Source organism: Anomaloglossus baeobatrachus, chromosome 10, assembly GCF_048569485.1.
Source record: "Anomaloglossus baeobatrachus isolate aAnoBae1 chromosome 10, aAnoBae1.hap1, whole genome shotgun sequence".
In the NCBI taxonomy this organism is placed as follows: domain Eukaryota; kingdom Metazoa; phylum Chordata; class Amphibia; order Anura; family Aromobatidae; genus Anomaloglossus; species Anomaloglossus baeobatrachus.
Window position 1 is genome coordinate 30313571 of NC_134362.1, and position 22810 is coordinate 30336380.

The 22810-nt window shown below is 44.2% G+C and overlaps 1 protein-coding gene across 1 annotated transcript in view; it reads right to left on the minus strand.

Moving 5' to 3' along the window:
• NELL1 (neural EGFL like 1) overlaps positions 1-22810 on the minus strand; it is a 784769-nt gene that overhangs the window by 531985 nt on the left and 229974 nt on the right. Inside the window, exons 7-10 of the mRNA XM_075325359.1 lie at positions 20315-20387; positions 17916-17998; positions 8789-8923; positions 8058-8160 (exon numbers count right to left, since the gene is read on the minus strand). Of these exons, the coding sequence (XP_075181474.1) occupies positions 8058-8160; positions 8789-8923; positions 17916-17998; positions 20315-20387 (394 nt within the window). The remainder of the gene's footprint in view (positions 1-8057; positions 8161-8788; positions 8924-17915; positions 17999-20314; positions 20388-22810) is intronic.

Here is a 22810-nt window from a genome sequence, read left to right on the forward strand (position 1 = left end):
ATATACAATATACTATATTTGTAATATACTATAATAAATGTTGTAATTGACAGGGTTGTATATTATAAAAGGGTGTTTCTTTATTTACTCCTTATTTTGGTTACATATTAATTTCTAAGATATCTCAATTATTCTTTTAACTAATATTTAAATTGCTTTCATTCTTTTTAAACTGAATATTCACTTTACAAAAAGCCTTTATAGTTATGAGGGGGGGGGGGGCGATAAAGAAAATAATCACTACAGCTATTATACACCATCATCTGCCATGTTATATACTCGCTATAGAGCCGCTTTATAAACTCTTGTTTTATTTCACCTAAAAGAAGCCAAGGCTGATCCCGCAGATCTCATCAGAATGTTCTGTAAGACGCTGTTCTATAGATAATAAGAGCTCACAAAAACAAGACGCCTCCAATTCTTTTCTGACAGAATTATCCTTGAAAATTAGCAATTGTTTATATTTTGATTATTTTGATTATGAATAGTTTAATTATTACTGATGTTCTATATTCTTTGGTCGGGGCAGGCGCAGAAGCTCCAAGGCTGAGAACCAGAATTTGAATCTGTCAGTAGGATCAATCCTCCTAGGTCATAGCGAATAATACCTTGATATCTGCAATCCAATGTTTTATTTTAGGGTAATACACATTTTTCTTAATATATACAGTGCCTTGCAAAAGTATTCAGCCCCCTTGAATTTTTGAACCTTTTCCCACATTTCAGGCTTCAAACATAAAGATAAAAATGTTAATGTTCTGGTGAAGAATCAACAACAAGTGACACAATTGTGAAGTTGAACGAAATGTATTGCTTATTTTAAACTTTTGTAAAAAAAAAATATCTGAAAATTGGGGCGTGCAATATTATTCATCCCCTGTAAGTGAATACTTTGTAGCGCCCCCTTTTACTGCGATTACAGCTGCAGTCTCTTGGGGTAGGTCTTTATCAGTTTTGCACATGGAGAGATTGAAATTCTCGCCCATTCTTCCTTTGTAAACAGCTGGAGCTGAGTGAGGTTGGATGGAGGCGTTTGTGAACAGCAGTTTTCAGCTCTCTCCACAGATTCTCGATTGGGTTCAGGTCTGGACTGTAACTTGGCCATTCTAACACCTGGATACGGTTATTTGTGAACCATTCCACTGTAGATTTTGATTTATGTTTGGGATCATTGTCTTGTTGGAAGACAAATCTCCGTCCCAGTCTCAGGTCTTTTGCAGACTCCAACAGGTTTTCTTCAAGAATGGTCCTGTATTTGGCTCCATCCATCTTTCTATCAATTTTAACCATCTTCCCTGTCCCTGCTGAAGAAAAGCAGGCCCAAACCATGATGCTGCCACCACCATGTTTGACAGTGGGGATGGTGTGTTCAGGGTGGTGAGCTGTTGCTTTTATGCCAAACATATCATTTGGCATTGTGCCCAAATAGTTTGATTTTGGCTTCATCTGAACAGAGCACCTTTTTCCACATGTTTGGTGTCTCCCAGGTGGCTTGTGGAAAACTTTAAATGACACTTTTTATGGATGTTTGAGAAATGGCTTTCTTCCTGCCACTTTTCCATAAAGGCCAGATTTGTGCAGTGTATGACTGATTGTTGTCCTATGGACAGACTCTCCCTCCTCAGCTGTAGATCTCTGCAGTTCATCCGGAGTGATCATGGACCTCTTGGCTGCATCTCTGATCAGTCTTCTCCTTGTGTGAGATGATAGTTTGGATGGACGGCCGGGTCTTGGTAGATTTGCAGTGGTATGATACTCCTTCCATTTCAATATGATCGCTTGCACAGTGCTTCTTGGGATGTTTAAAGTTTTGGAAATCTTTTTGCAACCAAATCCAGCTTTAAACTTCTCCACAACAGTATCACGGACCTGCCTGTTGTGTTCCTTGGTCTTCATGATGCTCTCTGCACTTTAAACAGAACCCTGAGACTATCACAGAGCAGGGGCATTAATACGGAGACTTGATTACACACAGGGGCTTATATCTATCATCATCAGTCATTTAGGACAACATTGGATCATTCAGAGATCCTCAATGAACTTGTGGAGTGAGTTTGCTGCACTGAAAGTAAAGGGGATGAATAATATTGCACGCCCCAACTTTCAGTTATTTTTTTTTCTAAAGTCTAAAATAAGCAATACATTTCATTCAACTTCACAATTGTGTCCACTTGTTGATTCTTCACTATAACATTAAAATTTTTATCTTGATGTTTGAAGCTTTAAAATGTGGGAAAAGGTTTACAAATTCAAGGGAGCTGAATACTTTTGCAAGGCACTGTACATAAGCTGCTAAGATCTATGGGCCAGACATAGATCTTCCCAAGAATTTGCCTCCAGAGCTTATTATAAGTGAAAGGGGGCATCACCAGTTTGAGACATATAATGACTGACAGTCTATTGTCCTGATTTACATCATCTTTCAGTTACAATGCTCTCTGGAGGCAGATTTTCAAGATCTATGTCCGGCCCAGAGATCTTAACAGCTCATTTACATATTAAGAAAAACATGGATTTCTATGGAATAAGATACTGAATCGCAGATATCAAGGTGTCATTATTTTAAAGTTCCTTTGCTCTCCATGACCATGTAGATGGCTTAGGAAGATACATGGTACTGACAGATTTCATTTAAAGACCGAGACAGAGCGCGAGACCGAGACAGAGCGCGAGACCGAGACCGAGCGCGAGACCGAGCGCGAGACCGAGACCGAGCGCGAGACCGAGACAGAGCGAGAGACCGAGACAGAGAGAGAGACCAACAACGAGAGAGCCCAACAACGAGAGAGAGTCCGACACCGAGAGAGAGACCGACACAGAGAGAGAGACCGAGAGAGAGACCGAGACCGAGAGAGAGACCGAGACCGAGAGAGAGACCGAGACCGAGAGAGAGACCGAGACCGAGAGAGAGACAGAGACCGAGAGAGAGACAGAGACCGAGAGAGAGACAGAGACCGAGAGAGAGACAGAGACCGAGAGAGAGACAGAGACCGAGAGAGAGACAGAGACCGAGAGAGAGACAGAGACCGAGAGAGAGACAGAGACCGAGAGAGAGACAGAGACCGAGAGAGAGACAGAGACCGAGAGACACAGAGACAGAGAGACAGAGACCGAGAGAGACAGAGACCGAGAGAGACAGAGACCGAGAGAGACAGAGACCGAGAGAGACAGAGACCGAGAGAGACAGAGACCGAGAGACACAGAGACCGAGAGACACAGAGACCGAGAGACAGAGACCGAGAGTGTCTGTATACAGATTTCTTTTATCTATTTTAAGCAAAAATTTTATTGTAAATACATTTTTCTTTTATCCAAATTACCTACAAAGACTGGATATTTGATGGATACTCTACATTACCCCTAATATCAAGCAACCGGTGAGGGGTAGCGGAGACTAATCAACCAGGAGGTAGCCATTCCCTGAAACTCAGCATTACTGACACTCCTTAATGGCCCACCTGTAAAACACCTGATGAGATGAGTACAGGGGTCTCTTTTATGACTAATGGAGGGAAGTCCGAAAACAGGAATCCCCCTCATTACATTAATAGTCCCTAGAAGCCCAATATATAAAAGACTAGGTTCAATGAGTTGCCATACACGGCAGTCACTATAGCGGGTTGGTGTCCCCAGTGGCACCCAACACGGGAGACGTATACACCGGCAGCCCCCCCCAGGAGGTGGCAGAGTCCCTGCAATGTAAATGAGGTCTGTTTTATGTACCATGTGTTATGATACAAAGTAATCTGAATTAATGTGTGTGTTGAATGTAGCAGCTACATAGGTTTTAGAGAAGATGAGGGTTTCACATGTAGCAGAGTGCAGTGTGTGATATTATAGTAATGTAGACATCTAGTGGCCAGTTAGGGTATTACAGAAGGATAGTTTAGACACAAAAGAGTTAAGAGTGAGTCTGAGGGAGGAGTAAAGGGTTGTAGAGTGGCCATTTTAGAAAGTGAGACGTGAAGGTTTTCCACCAGGAGGAAAGAGGGACGTAGGCCTATGTGTGAGGACCATTCCTAAACCCTGAGGTCAACTCCCGGAGGTCCAGAGCTCTTGGCTCATCCCGGTGGGTTTTGTGAAGCTGCAGGGTCAGAAGGAGCATGGAGCTAGATTGAGGGGAGAGGGGACAACCCCGAAGAACCAAGAACCAACATTAAGAGAAGATGGGTGTATAGAGGCTAAAGTGAGGCTGCCGCAGCACCCATTGTGGGGGCTCCTAAGTAGAAAGTGAGGCTGCCGCAGCACCCATTGTCGGGGCTCCTAAGTAGAAAGTGAGGCTGCCGCAGCACCCATTGTGGGGGCTTCTAAGGAAAAAGTGAGGCTGCTGCAGCACCTATTGTGGGGGCTTCTAAGGAAAAAATGAGGCCTGCCGGGTCACCCATTGTGGGGGCTTCTAATGAAAAAATGAGGCTGCCGCAGCACCCATTGTGGGAGCTTCTAATGAGAAAGTGAGGCTGCCACAGCACCCATTGTGGGAGCTTCTAATGAGAAAGTGAGGCTGCCACAGCACCCATTGTGGGAGCTTCTAATGAGAAAGTGAGGCTGCCACAGCACCCATTGTGGGAGCTTCTAATGAGAAAGTGAGGCTGCCACAGCACCCATTGTGGGGGCTTCTAAGGAGAAAGTGAGGCTGCCACAGCACCCATTGTGGGAGCTTCTAATGAGAAAGTGAGGCTGCCACAGCACCCATTGTGGGAGCTTCTAATGAGAAAGTGAGGCTGCCACAGCACCCATTGTGGGAGCTTCTAATGAGAAAGTGAGGCTGCCGCAGCACCCATCGTGGGAGCTTCTAATGAGAAAGTGAGGCTGCAAACAGCACCCATTGTGGGAGCTTCTAATGAGAAAGTGAGGCTGCCACAGCACCCATTGTGGGGGCTTCTAATGAGAAAGTGAGGCTGCCGCAGCACCCATTGTGGGGGCTTCTAAGGAAAAAGTGAGGCTGCTGCAGCACCCATTGTGGGGGCTTCTAAGGAGAAAGTGAAGCTGCCACAGCACCCATTGTGGGGGCTTCTAAGGAGAAAGTGAGGCTGCCGCAGCACCCATTGTGGGGGCTTCTAAGGAAAAAGTGAGGCTGCTGCAGCACCCATTGTGGGGGCTTCTAAGGAGAAAGTGAGGCTGCCACAGCACCCATTGTGGGGGCTTCTAATGAGAAAGTGAGGCTGCCGCAGCACCCATTGTGGGGGCTTCTAATGAGAAAGTGAAGATGCCGCAGAACCCATTGTGGGGGCTTCTAATGAGAAAGTGAGGCTGCCGCAGCACCCATTGTGGGGGCTTCTAAGGAAAAAGTGAGGCTGCTGCAGCACCCATTGTGGGGGCTTCTAAGGAGAAAGTGAGGCTGCCGCAGCACCCATTGTGGGGGCTTCTAAGGAGAAAGTGAGGCTGCTGCAGCACCTATTGTGGGGGCTTCTAAGGAGAAAGTGAAGATGCCGCAGAACCCATTGGGGAAGCTTCTAAGGAGAAAGTGAGGACGCCGCAGCACCCTGCTTCAATATAATAATGCATCAATTATAGACAGCCCCTTTAAGCCTCATCCATAGCAAGGTGCCGCTCGCTCAGCAGACCATAATACTCCACAATTTCAGCTGATATTTTTTAAAACAACTTACTTAAATTCTCAGCGCTTTAATTTTCACAGACCATTAAAAAAAACCCTATTATAATATCTCGAGGTCTGCGATACATTCATACAATTACAGGATCATTTTATTTGCTGGTTCATTCATGTGGGAATGTCACGGGGAATTAAATGCTGCTGAGCGAGCAGATATTCACCAGAGGAAAAAAAAAAAAATTATATAGGTAAAATCATCAACCAAGATGAGAATATAATACAAGAAATATCTCACAGGAAGACGCTATAAAATATTACACAAGACGCATGTATTATTAAGACTTACTGATCATTTCTATAGTAATAAGATTCCCAGTAGATATTTTATATTGTCCTCCTCTATTAAGTCAGTAAGGATTATATTTTATTTAGTTCTTTGCAATGTCGGATTTTTCAGTTTTACATTGATCCCGAATGAAGGTTCGCAACTAATATGGATGCAGAGCACTTATACTATAACCTACACCCAACTTTCCAAGGTCCCCGAGCCGAGAACGGACCATCGGGAGAACACAGCACCGTCCCCAGAACTGACTGCAAAGACCACAACATCTAATCCTCTACATTACATAAGGAAGGATGGCCGACTATAAAATCTACAACATGTAATCATGTTTCTGAAGCCCTTTGGGAAGGATCACAATGTCCTACATACAATACAGCCTGCGAAGCATAAAAATCCGGATGATGGATGATCAAACGGGCGTAATGCTATCCAGGAAAGACCCCGAAGAGGGAACATTGACTGAAGCATGTAGAACATATCCTGCGTCTAATGTACAAAACCACAGACAGGCGGAGAATACTGGAAGAGCAGAAACCTCTGCACAAAGAAAAACTACAGTCATCACTAATAATAAGGAACAGAAAAAGAATAATACTGCCCCTATGTACAAGAATATAACTACTATAATACTGCCCCTATGTACAAGAATATAACTACTATAATACTGCCCCCTACGTACAAGAATATAACTACTATAATACTGCTCCTATGTACAAGAATATAACTACTATAATACTGCCCCTATGTACAAGAATATAACTACTATAATACTGCTCCTATGTACAAGAATATAACTACTGTAATACTGCCCCTATGTACAAGAATATAACTACTATAATACTGCTCCTATGTACAAGAATATAACTACTATAATACTGCTCCTATGTACAAGAATATAACTACTATAATACTGCCCCTATGTACAAGAATATAAGTACTATAATACTGCTCCTATGTACAAGAATATAACTACTATAATACTGCCCCTATGTACAAGAATATAACTACTATAATACTGCCCCTATGTACAAGAATATAACTACTATAATACTGCCCCTATGTACAAGAATATAACTACTATAATACTGCTCCTATGTACAAGAATATAACTACTATGATACTGCCCCCTATGTACAAGAATATAACTACTATAATACTGCCCCTATGTACAAGAATATAACTACTATAATACTGCTCCTATGTACAAGAATATAACTGCTATAATACTGCCCCTATGCACAAGAATATAACTACTATAATACTGCTCCTATGTACAAGAATATAACTACTATAATACTGCTCCTATGTACAAGAATATATCTACTATAATACTGCCCCCTATGTACAAGAATATATCTACTATAATACTGCCCCCTATGTACAAGAATATATCTACTATAATACTGCCCCTATGTACAAGAATATAACTACTATAATCCTGCTCCTATGTACAAGAATATAACTACTATAATACTGCTCCCTAAGTACAAGAATATAACTACTATAATCCTGCTCCTATGTACAAGAATATAACTGCTATAATACTGCCCCCTATGTACAAGAATATAACTACTATAATACTACCCCTATGTACAAGAATATAACTACTATAATACTGCTCCCTATGTACAAGAATATAACTACTATAATACTGCCCCCTATGTACAAGAATATAACTACTATAATACTTCTCCTATGTACAAGAATATAACTACTATAATACTGCCCCTATGTACAAGAATATATCTACTATAATACTGCCCCCATGTACAAGAATATATCTACTATAATACTGCCCCCTATGTACAAGAATATAACTACTATAATCCTGCTCCTATGTACAAGAATATAACTACTATAATACTGCTCCTATGTACAAGAATATAACTACTATAATACTGCTCCCTATGTACAAGAATATAACTACTATAATACTGCCCCCTATATACAAGAATATAACTACTATAATACTGCCCCCTATGTATAAGAATATAACTACTATAATACTGCCCCCTATGTATAAGAATATAACTACTATAATACTGCCCCCTATGTACAAGAATATAACTACTATAATACTGACCTCAATGCACAATGATATAAATAAGAAAATCTAAGAAACAAAAAAAAGACTAAATTGAAAATCAGAGGACTTACGTCGGCAGATCTTGCAACATTGACCTGGAATATGGATGGGTAGGTATTCTGGAGAGCAATTCACAGGGGGACACAACATATGTCGGCATTCAATAGCGCCATTCTAGAAACAAGAGAAATGCCAGATTATAGAAATAATTCTTGCAGTATAGGGGGCATAGGAAGACTTTGCTATAAGTTAGAGGGTCTGTCTACCATTTAATCGCTGCCTTTACTCGCTTCCTTCCAAAGACATACAGATAGGGAATTTAGATTGTGAGCCCCAATGGGGACAGAGTTCCTGATGTATGTAAAGCGCTGCGGAATATGTTAGCGCTATTTAAAAATAAAGATTTTTTTTTTATTTTTTACCCTATATAGATATTATAATGTTGCCCCTCAATATACATATACCTTTCCCTTCTTTATAAACTCTATGCTCCAGGCTTTTCCATATCTACGTGTACACTGTAGAGTAAAGCGCTATTGCCAATAGTTTCCCTCTATAATAATGCTCATTTTCTATATAGAAGGATTCAGCGGGCGGCCAAATGCCAGTCGATAAGCCGAATTCCTGGAAATTCTCTATTTCTCAAAGATATAATTATTACAAATGCTGCAGCACATTTTGGGGGAGGGGACGTGTGCAGCACATAATGGATTGTAATTTCCCTTAGCGCTTGCAGAATGCTACAAAACGTGGAATAGCTCAGCCCCAAAATATAGGTAATAGTAGACGCAGGTGACCTCACCTTACATGTGCAGTTCCTGCAGTGGTCGTCATCTACCCAGGAGTCCCGGTCCCTGTAGATCACCCCTAGGACCTGACACGTCTTCTCACAATGACAGTTCTCCAGCTGGCTCAGTCTCGTCTCTGCATAGTTCAGCTGGAAAGACAGATACATTGCAGAATAAGGTGCAAAGGCTGTCCACAAATCAATAAAAAGAGCAGCTGTGGTGGGCACCTTTTAATTTTATATCATTTGTGCAATTTGTAGTGTATAGAGTGAGGTTTGGGATTTGTCTATTACAAACCCATGCAATTAAAAATGGAGTAACAGTATTAGAATGCAAAAACAGTGTACGATATTTTATTTATTTATCCACCAAGTGTAAACCAAGAGTCAAAGAGGGGAGAGACAACTCAGAGCCAGAGAGGAGGGGACAACGAGGAGACCCAGAGAGGAGGGGACAACTCGGAGACCCAGAGGAGAGGAGGGGACAACGAGGAGACCCAGAGAGGAGGGGACAACGAGGAGAGCCAGAGAGGAGGGGACAACGAGGAGAGCCAGAGAGGAGGGGACAACTCGGAGACCCAGAGAGGAGGGAGACAATTCGGAGACCCAGAGAGGAGGGAGACAATTCGGAGACCCAGAGAGGAGGGAGACAACTCGGAGAGCCAGAGAGGAGGGGACAACTCGGAGAGCCAGAGAGGAGGGGACAACTCGGAGAGCCAGAGAGGAGGGGACAACTCGGAGACCCAGCGAGGAGGGGACAACTCGGAGAGCCAGAGAGGAGGGGACAACTCGGAGACCCAGCGAGGAGGGAGACAACTCGGAGAGCCAGAGAGGAGGGGACAACTCGGAGAGCCAAAGAGCAGGGAGACAACTCGGAGAGCCAGAGAGGAGGGGACAACGAGGAGACACAGAGAGGAGGAGACACAGAGAGGAGGGGACAACAAGGAGACCCAGAGACGAGGAGACACAGAGAGGAGGGGACAACAAGGAGACCCAGAGACGAGGAGACCCAGAGACGAGGAGACAACGAGGAGACCCAGAGAGGAGGAGATCGAAAGAGGAGGAGACAACGAGGAGACCCAGAGAGGAGGGGACAACAAGTAGACCCAGAGACGAGGAGACACAGAGAGGAGGGGACAACAAGGAGACCCAGAGACGAGGAGACCCAGAGACGAGGAGACAACGAGGAGACCCAGAGAGGAGGAGATCGAAAGAGGAGGAGACAACGAGGAGACCCAGAGAGGAGGGGACAACGAGGAGATCCAGAGAGGAGGAGACAACGAGGAGATCCAGAGAGGAGGAGACAACGAGGAGATCCAGAGAGGAGGAGACAACGAGGAGATCCAGAGAGGAGGAGACAACGTGGAGATCCAGAGATGAGGAGACAACGAGGAGAACCAGAGACGAGGAGACCCAGAGACGAGGAGACAACGAGGAGACCCAGAGAGGAGGGAGACAACTCAGAGAGGAGGGAGACAACTCAGAGAGGAGGGAGACAACTCAGAGAGGAGGGAGACAACTCAGAGAGGAGGGAGACAACTCAGAGAGGAGGGAGACAACTCAGAGAGGAGGGAGACAACTCAGAGAGGAGGGAGACAACTCAGAGAGGAGGGAGACAACTCAGAGAGGAGGGAGACAACTCAGAGAGGAGGGAGACAACTCAGAGAGGAGGGGACACCAAGGAGACCCAGAGAGGAGGGGACAACGAGGAGACCCAGAGAGGAGGGGAGAACAAGAAGACCCAGAGGAGGGGACAACGAGAAGACCCAGAGGAGGGGAGAACAAGGAGACCCAGAGAGGAGGGGACAATGCAGAAAGCCAGAGAGGATGGGACAATAAGGAGACCCAGAAAGGAGGGGACAACGAGGAGACCCAAAGAGGAGGAGGCAACGAGGAGACCCAGAGGAGGGGAGAACAACGCAGAGAGCCAGAGAGGAGGGGCAATGAGGAGATCCAGAGAGGAGGAGACAACAAGGAGATCCAGGTAGGAGGAGACCAAGAATGGAGAGGACAGGAAGTAGAGCAAGAGAGGAGGGAGACAACGCGGAGAGCCAAAGAGGAGGTAGACAATGCGGAGAGCCAAAGAGGAGGTAGACAATGCAGAGAGCCAAAGAAGAGGTAGACAATGCGGAGAGCCAAAGAGGAGGTAGACAATGCAGAGAGCCAAAAGAGTAGGGAAACAATACGGAGAGTCAGAGAGGAGGGAGACAATGTGGAGAGGAGGGAGACAACGTGGAGAGTCAGAGAGGAGGGAGAAAACGTGGAGAGTCAGAGAGGAGTGAGACAACGCGGAGAGTCGGGGGGGGGGGACAACACAAGGAACCAGATAATGGGGACAAATCACAACCTAAATGAGGGAGACAACCCAAAGCCACGACCCAGTGACAAGGGGCGAGCCACTACGACCCAGTGATGAGAGACAAACCATAACAAGAGCCTAACAGGAGAGAACGTTGACCCATAGACAGGGCATTAATGACCTAGAATTTGGGGCACATAACCCACAAAGGAGAAGCAAACATCATCCATATAGGAAGGTGAACACAACCCATACAGGATGAGCAACACATTTTACACTTGGAGGGAGGGGAAATCATCTCAATTGAAGGGGGCAAACACAAGCTAGAATGGAGGGGGTGATGACTTTGCCTATCATTATTACTCTTAGTATTCATGCGGATATACAATGTCATGTGGATATTTGGAGACTTTCCGTCTTCTGGAACTTCCACACATTGACAAATAAATTACAGTAGGATTTCCTCATTTCCATTTTGTAGGAAATTTATATAAAACATGCGATAAATGATCTCTGCATATCAGACAACCACATCCATTTCTGTATGAAGCAGCCGCATGCTAATATGTTCCGGCTCCGGCCGGGGACGTTTATCTTCTCCATCACTTATCAGCCGCAGATCGATATCTGAACATGATCTGGTGTTTCAGCCAAGAGATTCATTCTAAATTAAAATGCGGCCAACGGCGGGGGCCGGCGGGGGATCCTGAAATCTCTGTCTGCGGAATAAATGAAGTTTCTTATTGCAGAATAGAAACATTTATATACATAATTGCAGGCAGGAACCCGGTATTGATAAATGATTAGTTTGTCAATACCTCCCATATCACTAGGACACAAATATAAAATGCCACTTCAAGCCATGGATAAATTAGGAAGAATGAGGGAGGGATCAATACGGAGAAAAAATACGTTCCCCGACAATGAGGCACGATCTGAATGAAGACACGCAGCCGTCATCACCAACGCATGTCCTTCATCTGACATTAATGTGATATTAGGCTTCCACAATGCAACATATTATTAATCAAACCCAACAAAGATATCATTATTTTCAGAATTGTCATTTGCCCTTGTATTTCCAACAACCAAAAAAGAAATCTGCAAATTTTAGCAATTTTTGAAGAATTGCATTGTAAGAAGGCAGGATAAGTAAAGTAGGGGGTGCTGTTTCATTAGCATTTATGGATATGATTAACTAGATCTACAGTAGTGGTGAAAAATGGTACTGCAGGTTAGAAATATAGAGAAAAAAAAACCAAAAAAAAACCTATTACTAAAATAAAAACCAACCTTTTTTTCACTTTTATTTTTCTTACTTTAGCCTTTTTTTATTTTTTTTTGTCTTTTTTTACTTTTATTCATGGTTCTTACTTTACCTGTTTTTTTTTATTGTTTTTTTTTAGGGGGATTGGTGTTCGCTTTTATTTATTTTTCTTTTTTGGGGGTTTAATTTTATTTCTCTTAACTTTCACTTATTTTTCTTACTTTACCTGTGTTTGTTTTGGAGGGGGATTCGTTCGCGCTTTTTTTTTTACTTTCATTTATTTTTCTTACTTTGGGGGTTTAGTTTAGTTTCTCTTTTTTTTTTTTTTACTTGTATTTATTTTTCTTACTTTACCCATTTTTTTGGGAGGGGGGAGTTTGCGTTTTTTGTTTATTTATTTTTTTAAACTCATTTATTGTTCTAACTTTACCTTTATTTGTTTTTTTTTTACTTTTATATTTCTTTACACTTTTTTTTTGGGGGGGGGGGTTCAGATTCTTTTCTTTTTTTAAAAAAAACCCTCATTTTTTGTTCTTACTTTACCTTTTTTTGTTTTTGTTTTTTTTACTTTTATATTTCTTACTTTAAAAAAACCCCAAAAAAACGGGTAAAGTAAGAAATATAAAAGTAAAAAAACCAAAAACAAAAAAAGGTAAAGTAAGAACAAAAAATGAGGTTTTTTTTTAAAAAAAGAAAAGAATCTGAACTCCCCCCCCCCCCCCAAAAAAAAAAAAAGTGTAAAGTAAGAAATATGAAAGTAAAAAAAAAACCAAATAAAGGTAAAGTTAGAACAATAAATGAGTTTAAAAAAACCCCAAAAAAACGGGTAAACTCATTTATTGTTCTTACTTTACCTTTTTTTGTTTTGTTTTTTTTACTCTTATATTTCTCACTTTACCCGTTGGTTTTTTTTTTGACTGATTTATTGTTCTTACTTAACCTTTTTTTGTTCTCTTTTTTACTTTTATATTTCTTACTTTTCCCGTTGTTTTTTTTTTTGTGGGGGGGGGGGGGGTTCAGATTCTTTCCTTTTTTCAAAAGTCCATACTTTGTTATTGCATTATGTAGTCCAAATCTCAATCTGCAATGAAGTCCAGCTTGATCTATCGATCTATAGCATGTCATGGAGCAGAAAAGGGGTATTAAAGTTAAAAAGAAAATAAAAAAAAAATTCCATTCGTTACATAAAAATTAAAGCTAAAAAAAAATGTTTTATTTGCTACTACAAGTTCTGCAAAAGATCAAACTCCTAAAATATTGTATTTTTGCCTATATGTCAACAAAGTAGAAAAAAAAAGTCAGAATTGCTGTTTTTTGGTCACCTAAAAAGAAAAAAAGGTGACCTAAAGTCATATCCAGTGGGGGAAAAAAGTGTTTATTTTGTCAGCCCCCAATTGTGCAAGTTCTCCCACTTATAAAGACGAGATTTGCCTGTAATTGACACCATAGGTGGCCACAACTATGAGCGACAAAATGAGAAAACAAATTCAGAAAATCACCGCGTCTGATTTGGTAAGATTTTTTTGCAAATTATGGTGGAAAATAAGTATTTAGTCATCTAAAAACATGCAAGATTTCACAGACCTATAACTTCTTCTTTAAGAGGCTCCTCTGTCCTCCACCCATTACCTGTAGTAATGGCTCCTGTTTGAACTTGTAATCAGTATAAAAGACACCTGTCCACAACCTCAAACAGTCACACTCCAAATCCACTATGGTGAAGACCTAAGAGCTGTCGAAGGACACCAGAAACAAAATTGTAGCCCTGCAACAGGCGGAGAAGACTGAATCTGCAATAGGCAAGCAGCTTGGTGAGATGAAATCAACTGTGGGAGCAATAATAAGAAAATAGCAGACATTCAAGACTACTGAATCTCCCTCGATCTGGGGTTCCACACAAGATCTCAACCCGTGGGGTCAAAATGATCACAAGAACGGTGAGCAAAAATCCCACAACCACACGGGGGGACCTAGTGAATGAACTGCATTGAGCTGGGACCACCTTAACAAAGGCTAGTATCAGTAACACACTACGTCGTCAGAGCTCAGATCCTGCAGTGCCAGACGTGTTCCCCTGCTTAATCCAGTACATGTCCGGGCCAGTCTGAAGTAGTAAAACTTATTAAAAAGTATCTAAATCTCCATATTTGTACTGACCGTATAATGGAAATGAAAAATGAAAAGATGGAACCTGGCAGGAAGGAGTTAATATTGGGTAATTTGGAGGAACCATTATCGTTATTGAATCCAGGAAAACATGGAATTACAGACAAATCGCCAGGAGACCGCGGGATGTGACATTAGGAGTAAGTGTCTGACGGTAGAATATCAGCGGTATTAAACATGACGGTAATGCCGGGATATTACTGCCAGGATCCCCGCAGAATCTGTTTACTGGATAGAACCTGAGCGCCAAAAACCCCGGATTATCCAGCGCATCCGCATCATAATCCCGCGGGGGGCGAGGCAGGTCGAGACTAATTACAGACACGGTGTGATAATATGCGCACACACACCGAGAGCAGAAAACACCAGCCATATCCTCAGACACATCGGTGTAGTATCACACACAGCTTAGATACAACAACTCAGCAGATCAGATACAATGGCTCAACCAAGATAGGAAGAGATCTCATCAGTATCTAAAATGATTGGATTAGATACACTGGTCAGAACACTATAGGATTAGATACACTGGTCAGAACACCATAGGATTAGATACACTGGTCAGGACACAGTACGACCTGATACGATTAGGTACCTGGGTTCAGCATCTCACGTTAGAGACATGGACTTCGCAGGCAGTATCAAACATAATAGGCTTAGATACACTTAATCAGCAGACAGTATCACAAGTGACACCCATGGATACATCATCTTAGTGAACAGTATCGGATTAGATACTTTGGCTCAACAGGCAGTATCACACATGATAAAATCAGATTAACTAGCTCAGACGACCGTGACAAATGACAGGCTTAGATACAGTAGCTCAGAAAATGGTATCAACCATGATAAACTCAGATATACTAGCTCAACAGACCCCACAGAGAGGCTTAGTAACACTAGCTCAGCAGACACCACACATCATAGGCTTAGATACACTGGCTCTGACACTTAGATAGGCTTAGATACACTGGCTCCACAGACACCACACATACACTAGCCTATCAGACACCATACAGAGGCTTAGATACACTAGCTCAGTAGACACCATGCTTCATAGGCTTAGATACACTAGCTCAGCAAACACCACACATCATAGGCTTAGATACACATAGGCTTAGATACACTGGCTCCACAGACACCACACATAAGGCTTAGATACACTAGCTTATCAGACGCCATACAGAGGCTTAGATACACTAGCTCAGTAGACACCACACTTCATAGGCTTAGATACACTAGCTCAGCAAACACCACACATCATAGGCTTAGATACACTGGCTCCACAGACACCATATATAAGGCATAGATACACTAGCTCAGCAGACACCTCACATCATAGGCTTAGATACACTAGCTGAGCATACACACTTCATATGCTTAAATACACTAGCTCATCAGACACCACACATCATAGACTTGGATACACTAGCTCATCAGACACCACACAGAGGCTCAGATACACTTGCTCAGTAGACACCACACATCATAGGCTTAGATGCACTAGCTCCACAGACAATACTCAAAGGCTTAGATACACTAACCGAGCAGACACCACGCACCATAGGCTTAGATACACTAGCTCAGCAGACAGTATCACCCGTTAGACTTTAATACTATCCAATGAACTAGTGTATGTGCCTTGATAAACTCATGTTTATAATCTCGGCATGCAGTATTATAGGAGACCCGCTTGGATACACTATCCAGCAGACAGCATCCCACATGATTGGATTATATACACAAGCTCAGAAAACCGTATCACAAATAAGATCAGATGCACCAGCCCAGATGCTAGCAGGCTTTCATACACTCATTCAGCAGATAGTATCATATATATGACTGGTACAGAAGCTCCACTGGTGCCTGATGCTTACTATTAATATACACATGTTGTCCCTTTACATTTACACATCACATATTTAGGTGAGCACCACCTTCCTATATAAGATCACTGACAACCATGGGCGCAACGATTGCAACTGGGCCCAGGGGTGGAGGGGCCCTGCCCACCTACACATGGGCCCAATAGGTCAGGGGGACACATCCACCTCCAAAGCAGGTGGAATTGTACGATGAGATATTGGACTGCAAAGGACCCATAACCTGTTCATACACAGGGGACTCCACTGTATGTATCGGAGGATGCACATCCGGTTGAAATACATTGCAGCAAAGACCCACACTGTCCCTGCACTGTAGTACATGCACTGGCTAAACAGTGGCTGGCAGTGGACATCAATGGTACCCTTACTGGGGGCACATGGCAGTGACATCATGCGTCACCATAAAAAGCACACCAATGCCAGCTGCCAGCCACTGCACCAACTACAGAGGAGGACGTCACGTGACGAGGGAGACGGGGAAGGTGAGTAGAATGTTCTTGTTTGTTTTGTTATGCTTGAGATGCAGAATGAGGACTATAAATAGCAGGAAGGCGCCAGGATAAAGACAAATATTCCAGGAAGGGGCCCAGGATTGGGACATATATACTAGCATGGGGGACATATATACCAGGATGGGGGGCATATATACCAGGATGGGGGGCATATATACCAGAATGGGGGGGGCATATATACCAGCATGGGGGGACATATATACCAGCATGGGGGGACATATATACCAGCATGGGGGGACATATATACCAGCATGGGGGGACATATATACCAGCATGGGGGGACATATATACCAGCATGGGGGGACATATATACCAGCATGGGGGGACATATATACCAGCATGGGGGGACATATATACCAGCATGGGGGGACATATACACCAGCATCGGGGGACATATACACCAGCATCGGGGGACATATACACCAGCATCGGGGGACATATACACCAGCATCGGGGGACATATACACCAGCATCGGGGGACATATATACCAGCATCGGGGGACATATATACCAGCATCGGGGGACATATATACCAGCATCGGGGGACATATATACTAGCATCGGAGGACATATATACTAGCATGGGGGGACATATATACTAGCATGGGGGGACATATATACCAGGATGTGGGGACATATATACCAGGATGGGGACATATATACCAGGAAGTGGGGGAATATATACCAGGAAGTGGAAAAATATATACCAGGAAGTGGGGGCATATATACCAGGATGGGGGACAGATACCCCAGGAAAGGGCCCTGGATCGGGGCATATATATCAGGATGGGGGCAACTCGTATGTCTTTATAGGATTTAGAATGCTACAAGGGCCCATACATCTGACCAACATGTGGGTGGGGGGGGCAGGTACAAAGTTTGCACCAGGGCCCATCAGACTTTAGTTACGCCACTGCTGACAACTACCCCCCACTTCTACAAATCAGTGGCTGTCAGGGCCCCACCTCACAGGGTAGCGTTCACCTTCTCCTAACCCCCCATATTCTCTTACCTTGGCTGTGAGTTTTGCCAGCAGCTCCTGTAAATCCATGATGCCTTGCACAAGACTCAGGAAATCGCTGCAGGTCGGGCATGCTCCATAACACAAGACAAGAGAAAATGTGTAAAAACCTCGTATTAAACATGATGCATTCAGACAGCAGAGACCATTTACATGTAAATGAGGATATTAAGCAGCAACGTACTAATACCAACATCTCTATCAATATAGGGACAAGCGCACAACTTCATCTGCTTCTAAGAGAAACAAATGTATCTAATCATCAATCAGGGCGATACATTGTAACGCTACCGCACTTCATGTCATTAGAAGCAAAAGCTGCCGTGTCTTCCGTCCTCACTATCCTGCTCCAGATATTACAATTATCTCGTACCAAACCTATAATTATACAGATGTGCCACAGCGTATATTGTCACTTGGTTATTTTTGTGCCATGATAACTAATGAAAATAAATAGTGAACCTTCCACCCTCAGAAAATGCAAAGTAAGATCTGTTGTATCTGCATATGCACTAAAGGTGAGGGCATATCCACCAAAGGTGGGGGCATAGCCACTAAAGATGGGGGCATATCCACCAAAGATGGAGGCATATCCACCAAAGATGGAGGCATATCCACCAAAGATGGGGGCATATACACCAAAGAGGGGGGCATATACACCAAAGAGAGGGCATAGCCACCAAAGGTGGGGGCATAGCCACCAAAGGTGGGGGCATGTCCACCAAAGAGGGGGGCATATCCAAAGAGGGGGGCATATCCAAAGAGGGGGGCATATCCACCAAAGAGGGGGGCATGTCCACCAAAGAGGGGGGCATATCCACAAAAAGGGGGCACAAAAAAGGGGGGCTTATCCACAAAAGAGGGGGGGCTTATTCACCAAAGAGGGGGGCTTATGCACTAAAGAGGGGGGCTTATGCACCAAAGAGGGGGGGCTTATGCACCAAAGAGGGGGGGCTTATGCACCAAAGAGGGGGGGCTTATGCACCAAAGAGGGGGGGCTTATGCACCAAAGAGGGGGGCTTATGCACCAAAGAGGGGGGGCTTATGTACCAAAGAGGGGGGGCTTATGCACCAAAGAGGGGGGCTTAAGCACCAAAGAGGAGGGCTTAAGCACCAAAGAGGAGGGCTTATCCACCAAAGAGGGGGGCTTATCCACCAAAGAGGGGGGCTTATCCACGAAAGATGGAGGCATATCCACCAAAGATGGGGGCATATCCACCAAAGATGGGGGCATATCCACCAAAGATGGGGGCATATCCACCAAAGATGGGGGCATATCCACCAAAGATGGGGGCATATCCAAAGATGGGGGCATATCCACCAAAGATGGAGGCATATCCACCAAAGATGGAGGCATATCCACCAAAGATGGGGGCATATCCACCAAAGATGGGGGAATATCCACCAAAGATGGGGGAATATCCACCAAAGATGGGGGAATATCCACCAAAGATGGGGGCATATCCACCAAAGATGGGGGCATATCCACCAAAGATGGGGGCATATCCACCAAAGATGGGGGCATATGCACCAAAGATGGAGGCATATCCACCAAAGATGGAGGCATATCCACCAAAGATGGAGGCATATCCACCAAAAATGGAGGCATATCCACCAAAAATGGAGGCATATCCACCACAGAATGGGGCATATCTACCAAACATGGGGGCATATCCACCAAACATGGGGGCATATCCACCAAACATGGGGGCATATCCACCAAAAATGGTGGCATATCCACCAAAAATGGTGGCATATCCACCAAAGAAGAGGGCATATCCACCAAAAATGGTGGCATATCCACCAAAGAAGAGGGCATATCCACCAAAGAGAAGAGGGCATATCCACTAAAGAGAAGAGGGCATATCTACCAAAGAATGGCATATCCACCAAAGATGGAGGCATATCCACCAAAGATGGAGGCATATCCACCAAAGATGGAGGCACATCCAGCAAAGATGGAGGCATATCCACCAAAGATGGAGACATATCCACCAAAGATGGAGGCATATCCACCAAAGATGGAGGCATATCCTCCCACCCATGATCAACTCGCACTAGATCCTGTAGCAAAACATCACAGCACCACACACTCTGCAGTGGCCATTCCTGGGTACTACAGACCGGCACCTATTAAAGTGAATAGGATCTGAGCTGCAGTACAGAGAACTGCCACTACACAGGGTAAGGAGCGGTGGTATTTTGACTCTGCACACTGTGGGGTTCCTGCAGCTATGAGAACCAGTAATAGCTGATTATAAGGGGTGCCCACATTGATCTATGGCATCTCTACTCTGGACTATCCCTTTAATACACCATTACAGGATAACAAAGTATTCTACACCGATGTTACAGCATTACAATGCCTTGTAAGAATAGTTTCCACTTACTGCGATTCAGGTTTGGGCACTGTGTTATGTATCCGCTCGGCATAAAGATGAGTTTCACATCTTGAATCACTCCCTGGGGAATGAAGTGGAGAATTTGCGGTCAGTGACAAAATTCACATGTAATGCAGATCAATCGCTCAACTGCCTTCAGAACAGGATTTTGGCAGCAAAGGAGTTTGCATGTTAAGTAATACAGAGCGCCGGGAGGAGGAGGGCGGCACTGGGCACCAAACCGGTGTCACTGATCTCTGTATATCGTGCCCAATCTGGCACCAATTCTGAGCCGTAAAGGACGGCTTTATACAATATCTGGCAGAACACAATACTGAAGGTGTTTCCAAGCTTTTTAACTTTCTAATATACTTTGTGGCTTAAAGGGAATCTGTCAGCAGGATTTCACACCCCAAAATATTTATATGAATATGTAGCTCTTACAAAGACAAGTCCAGCAATACCTAGATAATGCCAATCTGTTCCTCCATTACTGAGAAATCAGCATTAGAAGTGATATGCAAATGAAGCCGAAGAGTTAATGTAGATCTGCAGCCTTTGTCACTCCTGCTCTATTCCTCTATTCTCTGCCCAGCATCGCCACCTGCTTGACCGACAGCCTCTATTCTATGTGACGTCAGGCAAAGGAGGGAGGCAGGGAATAGAGGGATAGACCTGGAGTGACGGAGGCTTCAGTTCTACTTTAACTCTTCAGCTTCATTTGCATATCAATTCAAATGCAGATTTCTCAGTAGCAGAGGAATGGACTGGACATGGACATGTAAAGGTATTGCTGGACTTGTCTTTGAAAGTGCTACATGGACAAATACATAGTTTGAAATCCTGGGGAAAGATTTCCTTTCAATTTTCACTTTTTCAAACTTAGAGGAACCCTTTTTACTGTTGACATTCCACACAGATCATATACGTCTCATCGCATGTAGTCCAGACAAACTTCAACTAAATACACCAACGACAAAGATCTCCCCTCTATATTATCATCATCATCATTATTATTTGAAAAGGGGTACACATAGTATGGACAAGTACAATCAATACAAGGCACAGACTGGTAAAGGAAGAGAAAGGACCCTGCCTGGGAGGGCTCACAGTCTACAGGAGGAGAGAGGACCCGGCCCCTGAGGGCTCACAGTCTATAAGAGGAGAGAGGACACTGCCCGCGAGAGCTCACAGTCTACAGGAGGAGAGAGAACCCTGCCCGCGAGGGCTCACAGTCTACAGGAGGAGAGAGGACCCTGCCCGCGAGGGCTCACAGTCTACAGGAGGAGAGAGGACCCGGCCCCTGAGGGCTCACAGTCTATAAGAGGAGAGAGGACCCTGCCCGCGAGAGCTCACAGTCTACAGGAGTAGAGAGGACCCTGCCCGCGAGGGCTCACAGTCTACAGGAGGAGAGAGGACCCTGCCCGCGAGGGCTCACAGTCTACAGGAGGAGAGAGGACCCTGCCCGCGAGAGCTCACAGTGTACTGGAGGAGAGAGGACCCTTCCCCCGAGGCTCACAGTCTACAGTAGGAGAGAGGACCCTGCCCGCGAGGGCTCACAGTCTACAGGAGGAGAGAGAACCCTGCCCGCGAGGGCTCACAGTCTACAGGAGTAGAGAGGACCCTGTCCGCGAGCACTCACAGTCTACAAGGGATGGGTGAGGATACAGTAGGTAGAGGGTTTGTTACAAAGTATAAAGGGCGCTTTACACACTACAATATATGTTACAATGTGTCGGTGGGGTCACGTTGTAAGTGACGCACATCTGGCATCGTAAGTTATATTATAGCATGTAACAGCTACGTGCGATTGAACGGTAAAACGTTCATCACATGCACGTCGTTCAATTCCTAAAAATTGAACGTCAGATTGTTCATCGTACCCGGGGTAGCGCACATCGCAGCCTGTGACACCCCGGGAACGATGAACAGATCTTACCTGAGTCCTGCGGCTCCTGCCGGCAATGCGGAAGGAAGAATGTGGGCGGGATGTTTATGTCCCGCTCAGCTCCGCCCCTCCGCTTCTATTGGCCGGCTGCTGCGTGACGTCGATGTGACGCCGAACGTCCCTCCCACTTCAGGAAGTGGACGTTTGCCGCCCACATCGAGGTCGTATGGACGGGTAGGTACGTGTGACGGGGGTTACTCGTTTGTGCGACACGTTCAACAAATTGAACATGCCACACATACGATGGGGGCGGGTACGATCGCATACGATATCGTATGCTGGATCGTATGGTGTAAAGCAGGCTTTAGTCTGGAGTCTAAACTGTTTAAACTGGATATAATTGTATCAAACTCTTATTTAATGGGGTTGTCCAGCATTAAAATAATGCCACTTATGAAACTGGGCTGGGTCTGCTGTTTTCTTAAATGAGAACTGTGATGTCAACTAACTTTAAATAAATCAATTGCACAAGTGAATATACTAAACTTTGTAATATACAGTGGGCACAGAAAGTATTCAGACCCCTTTAAATTTTTCACTCTTTGTTTCATTGCAGT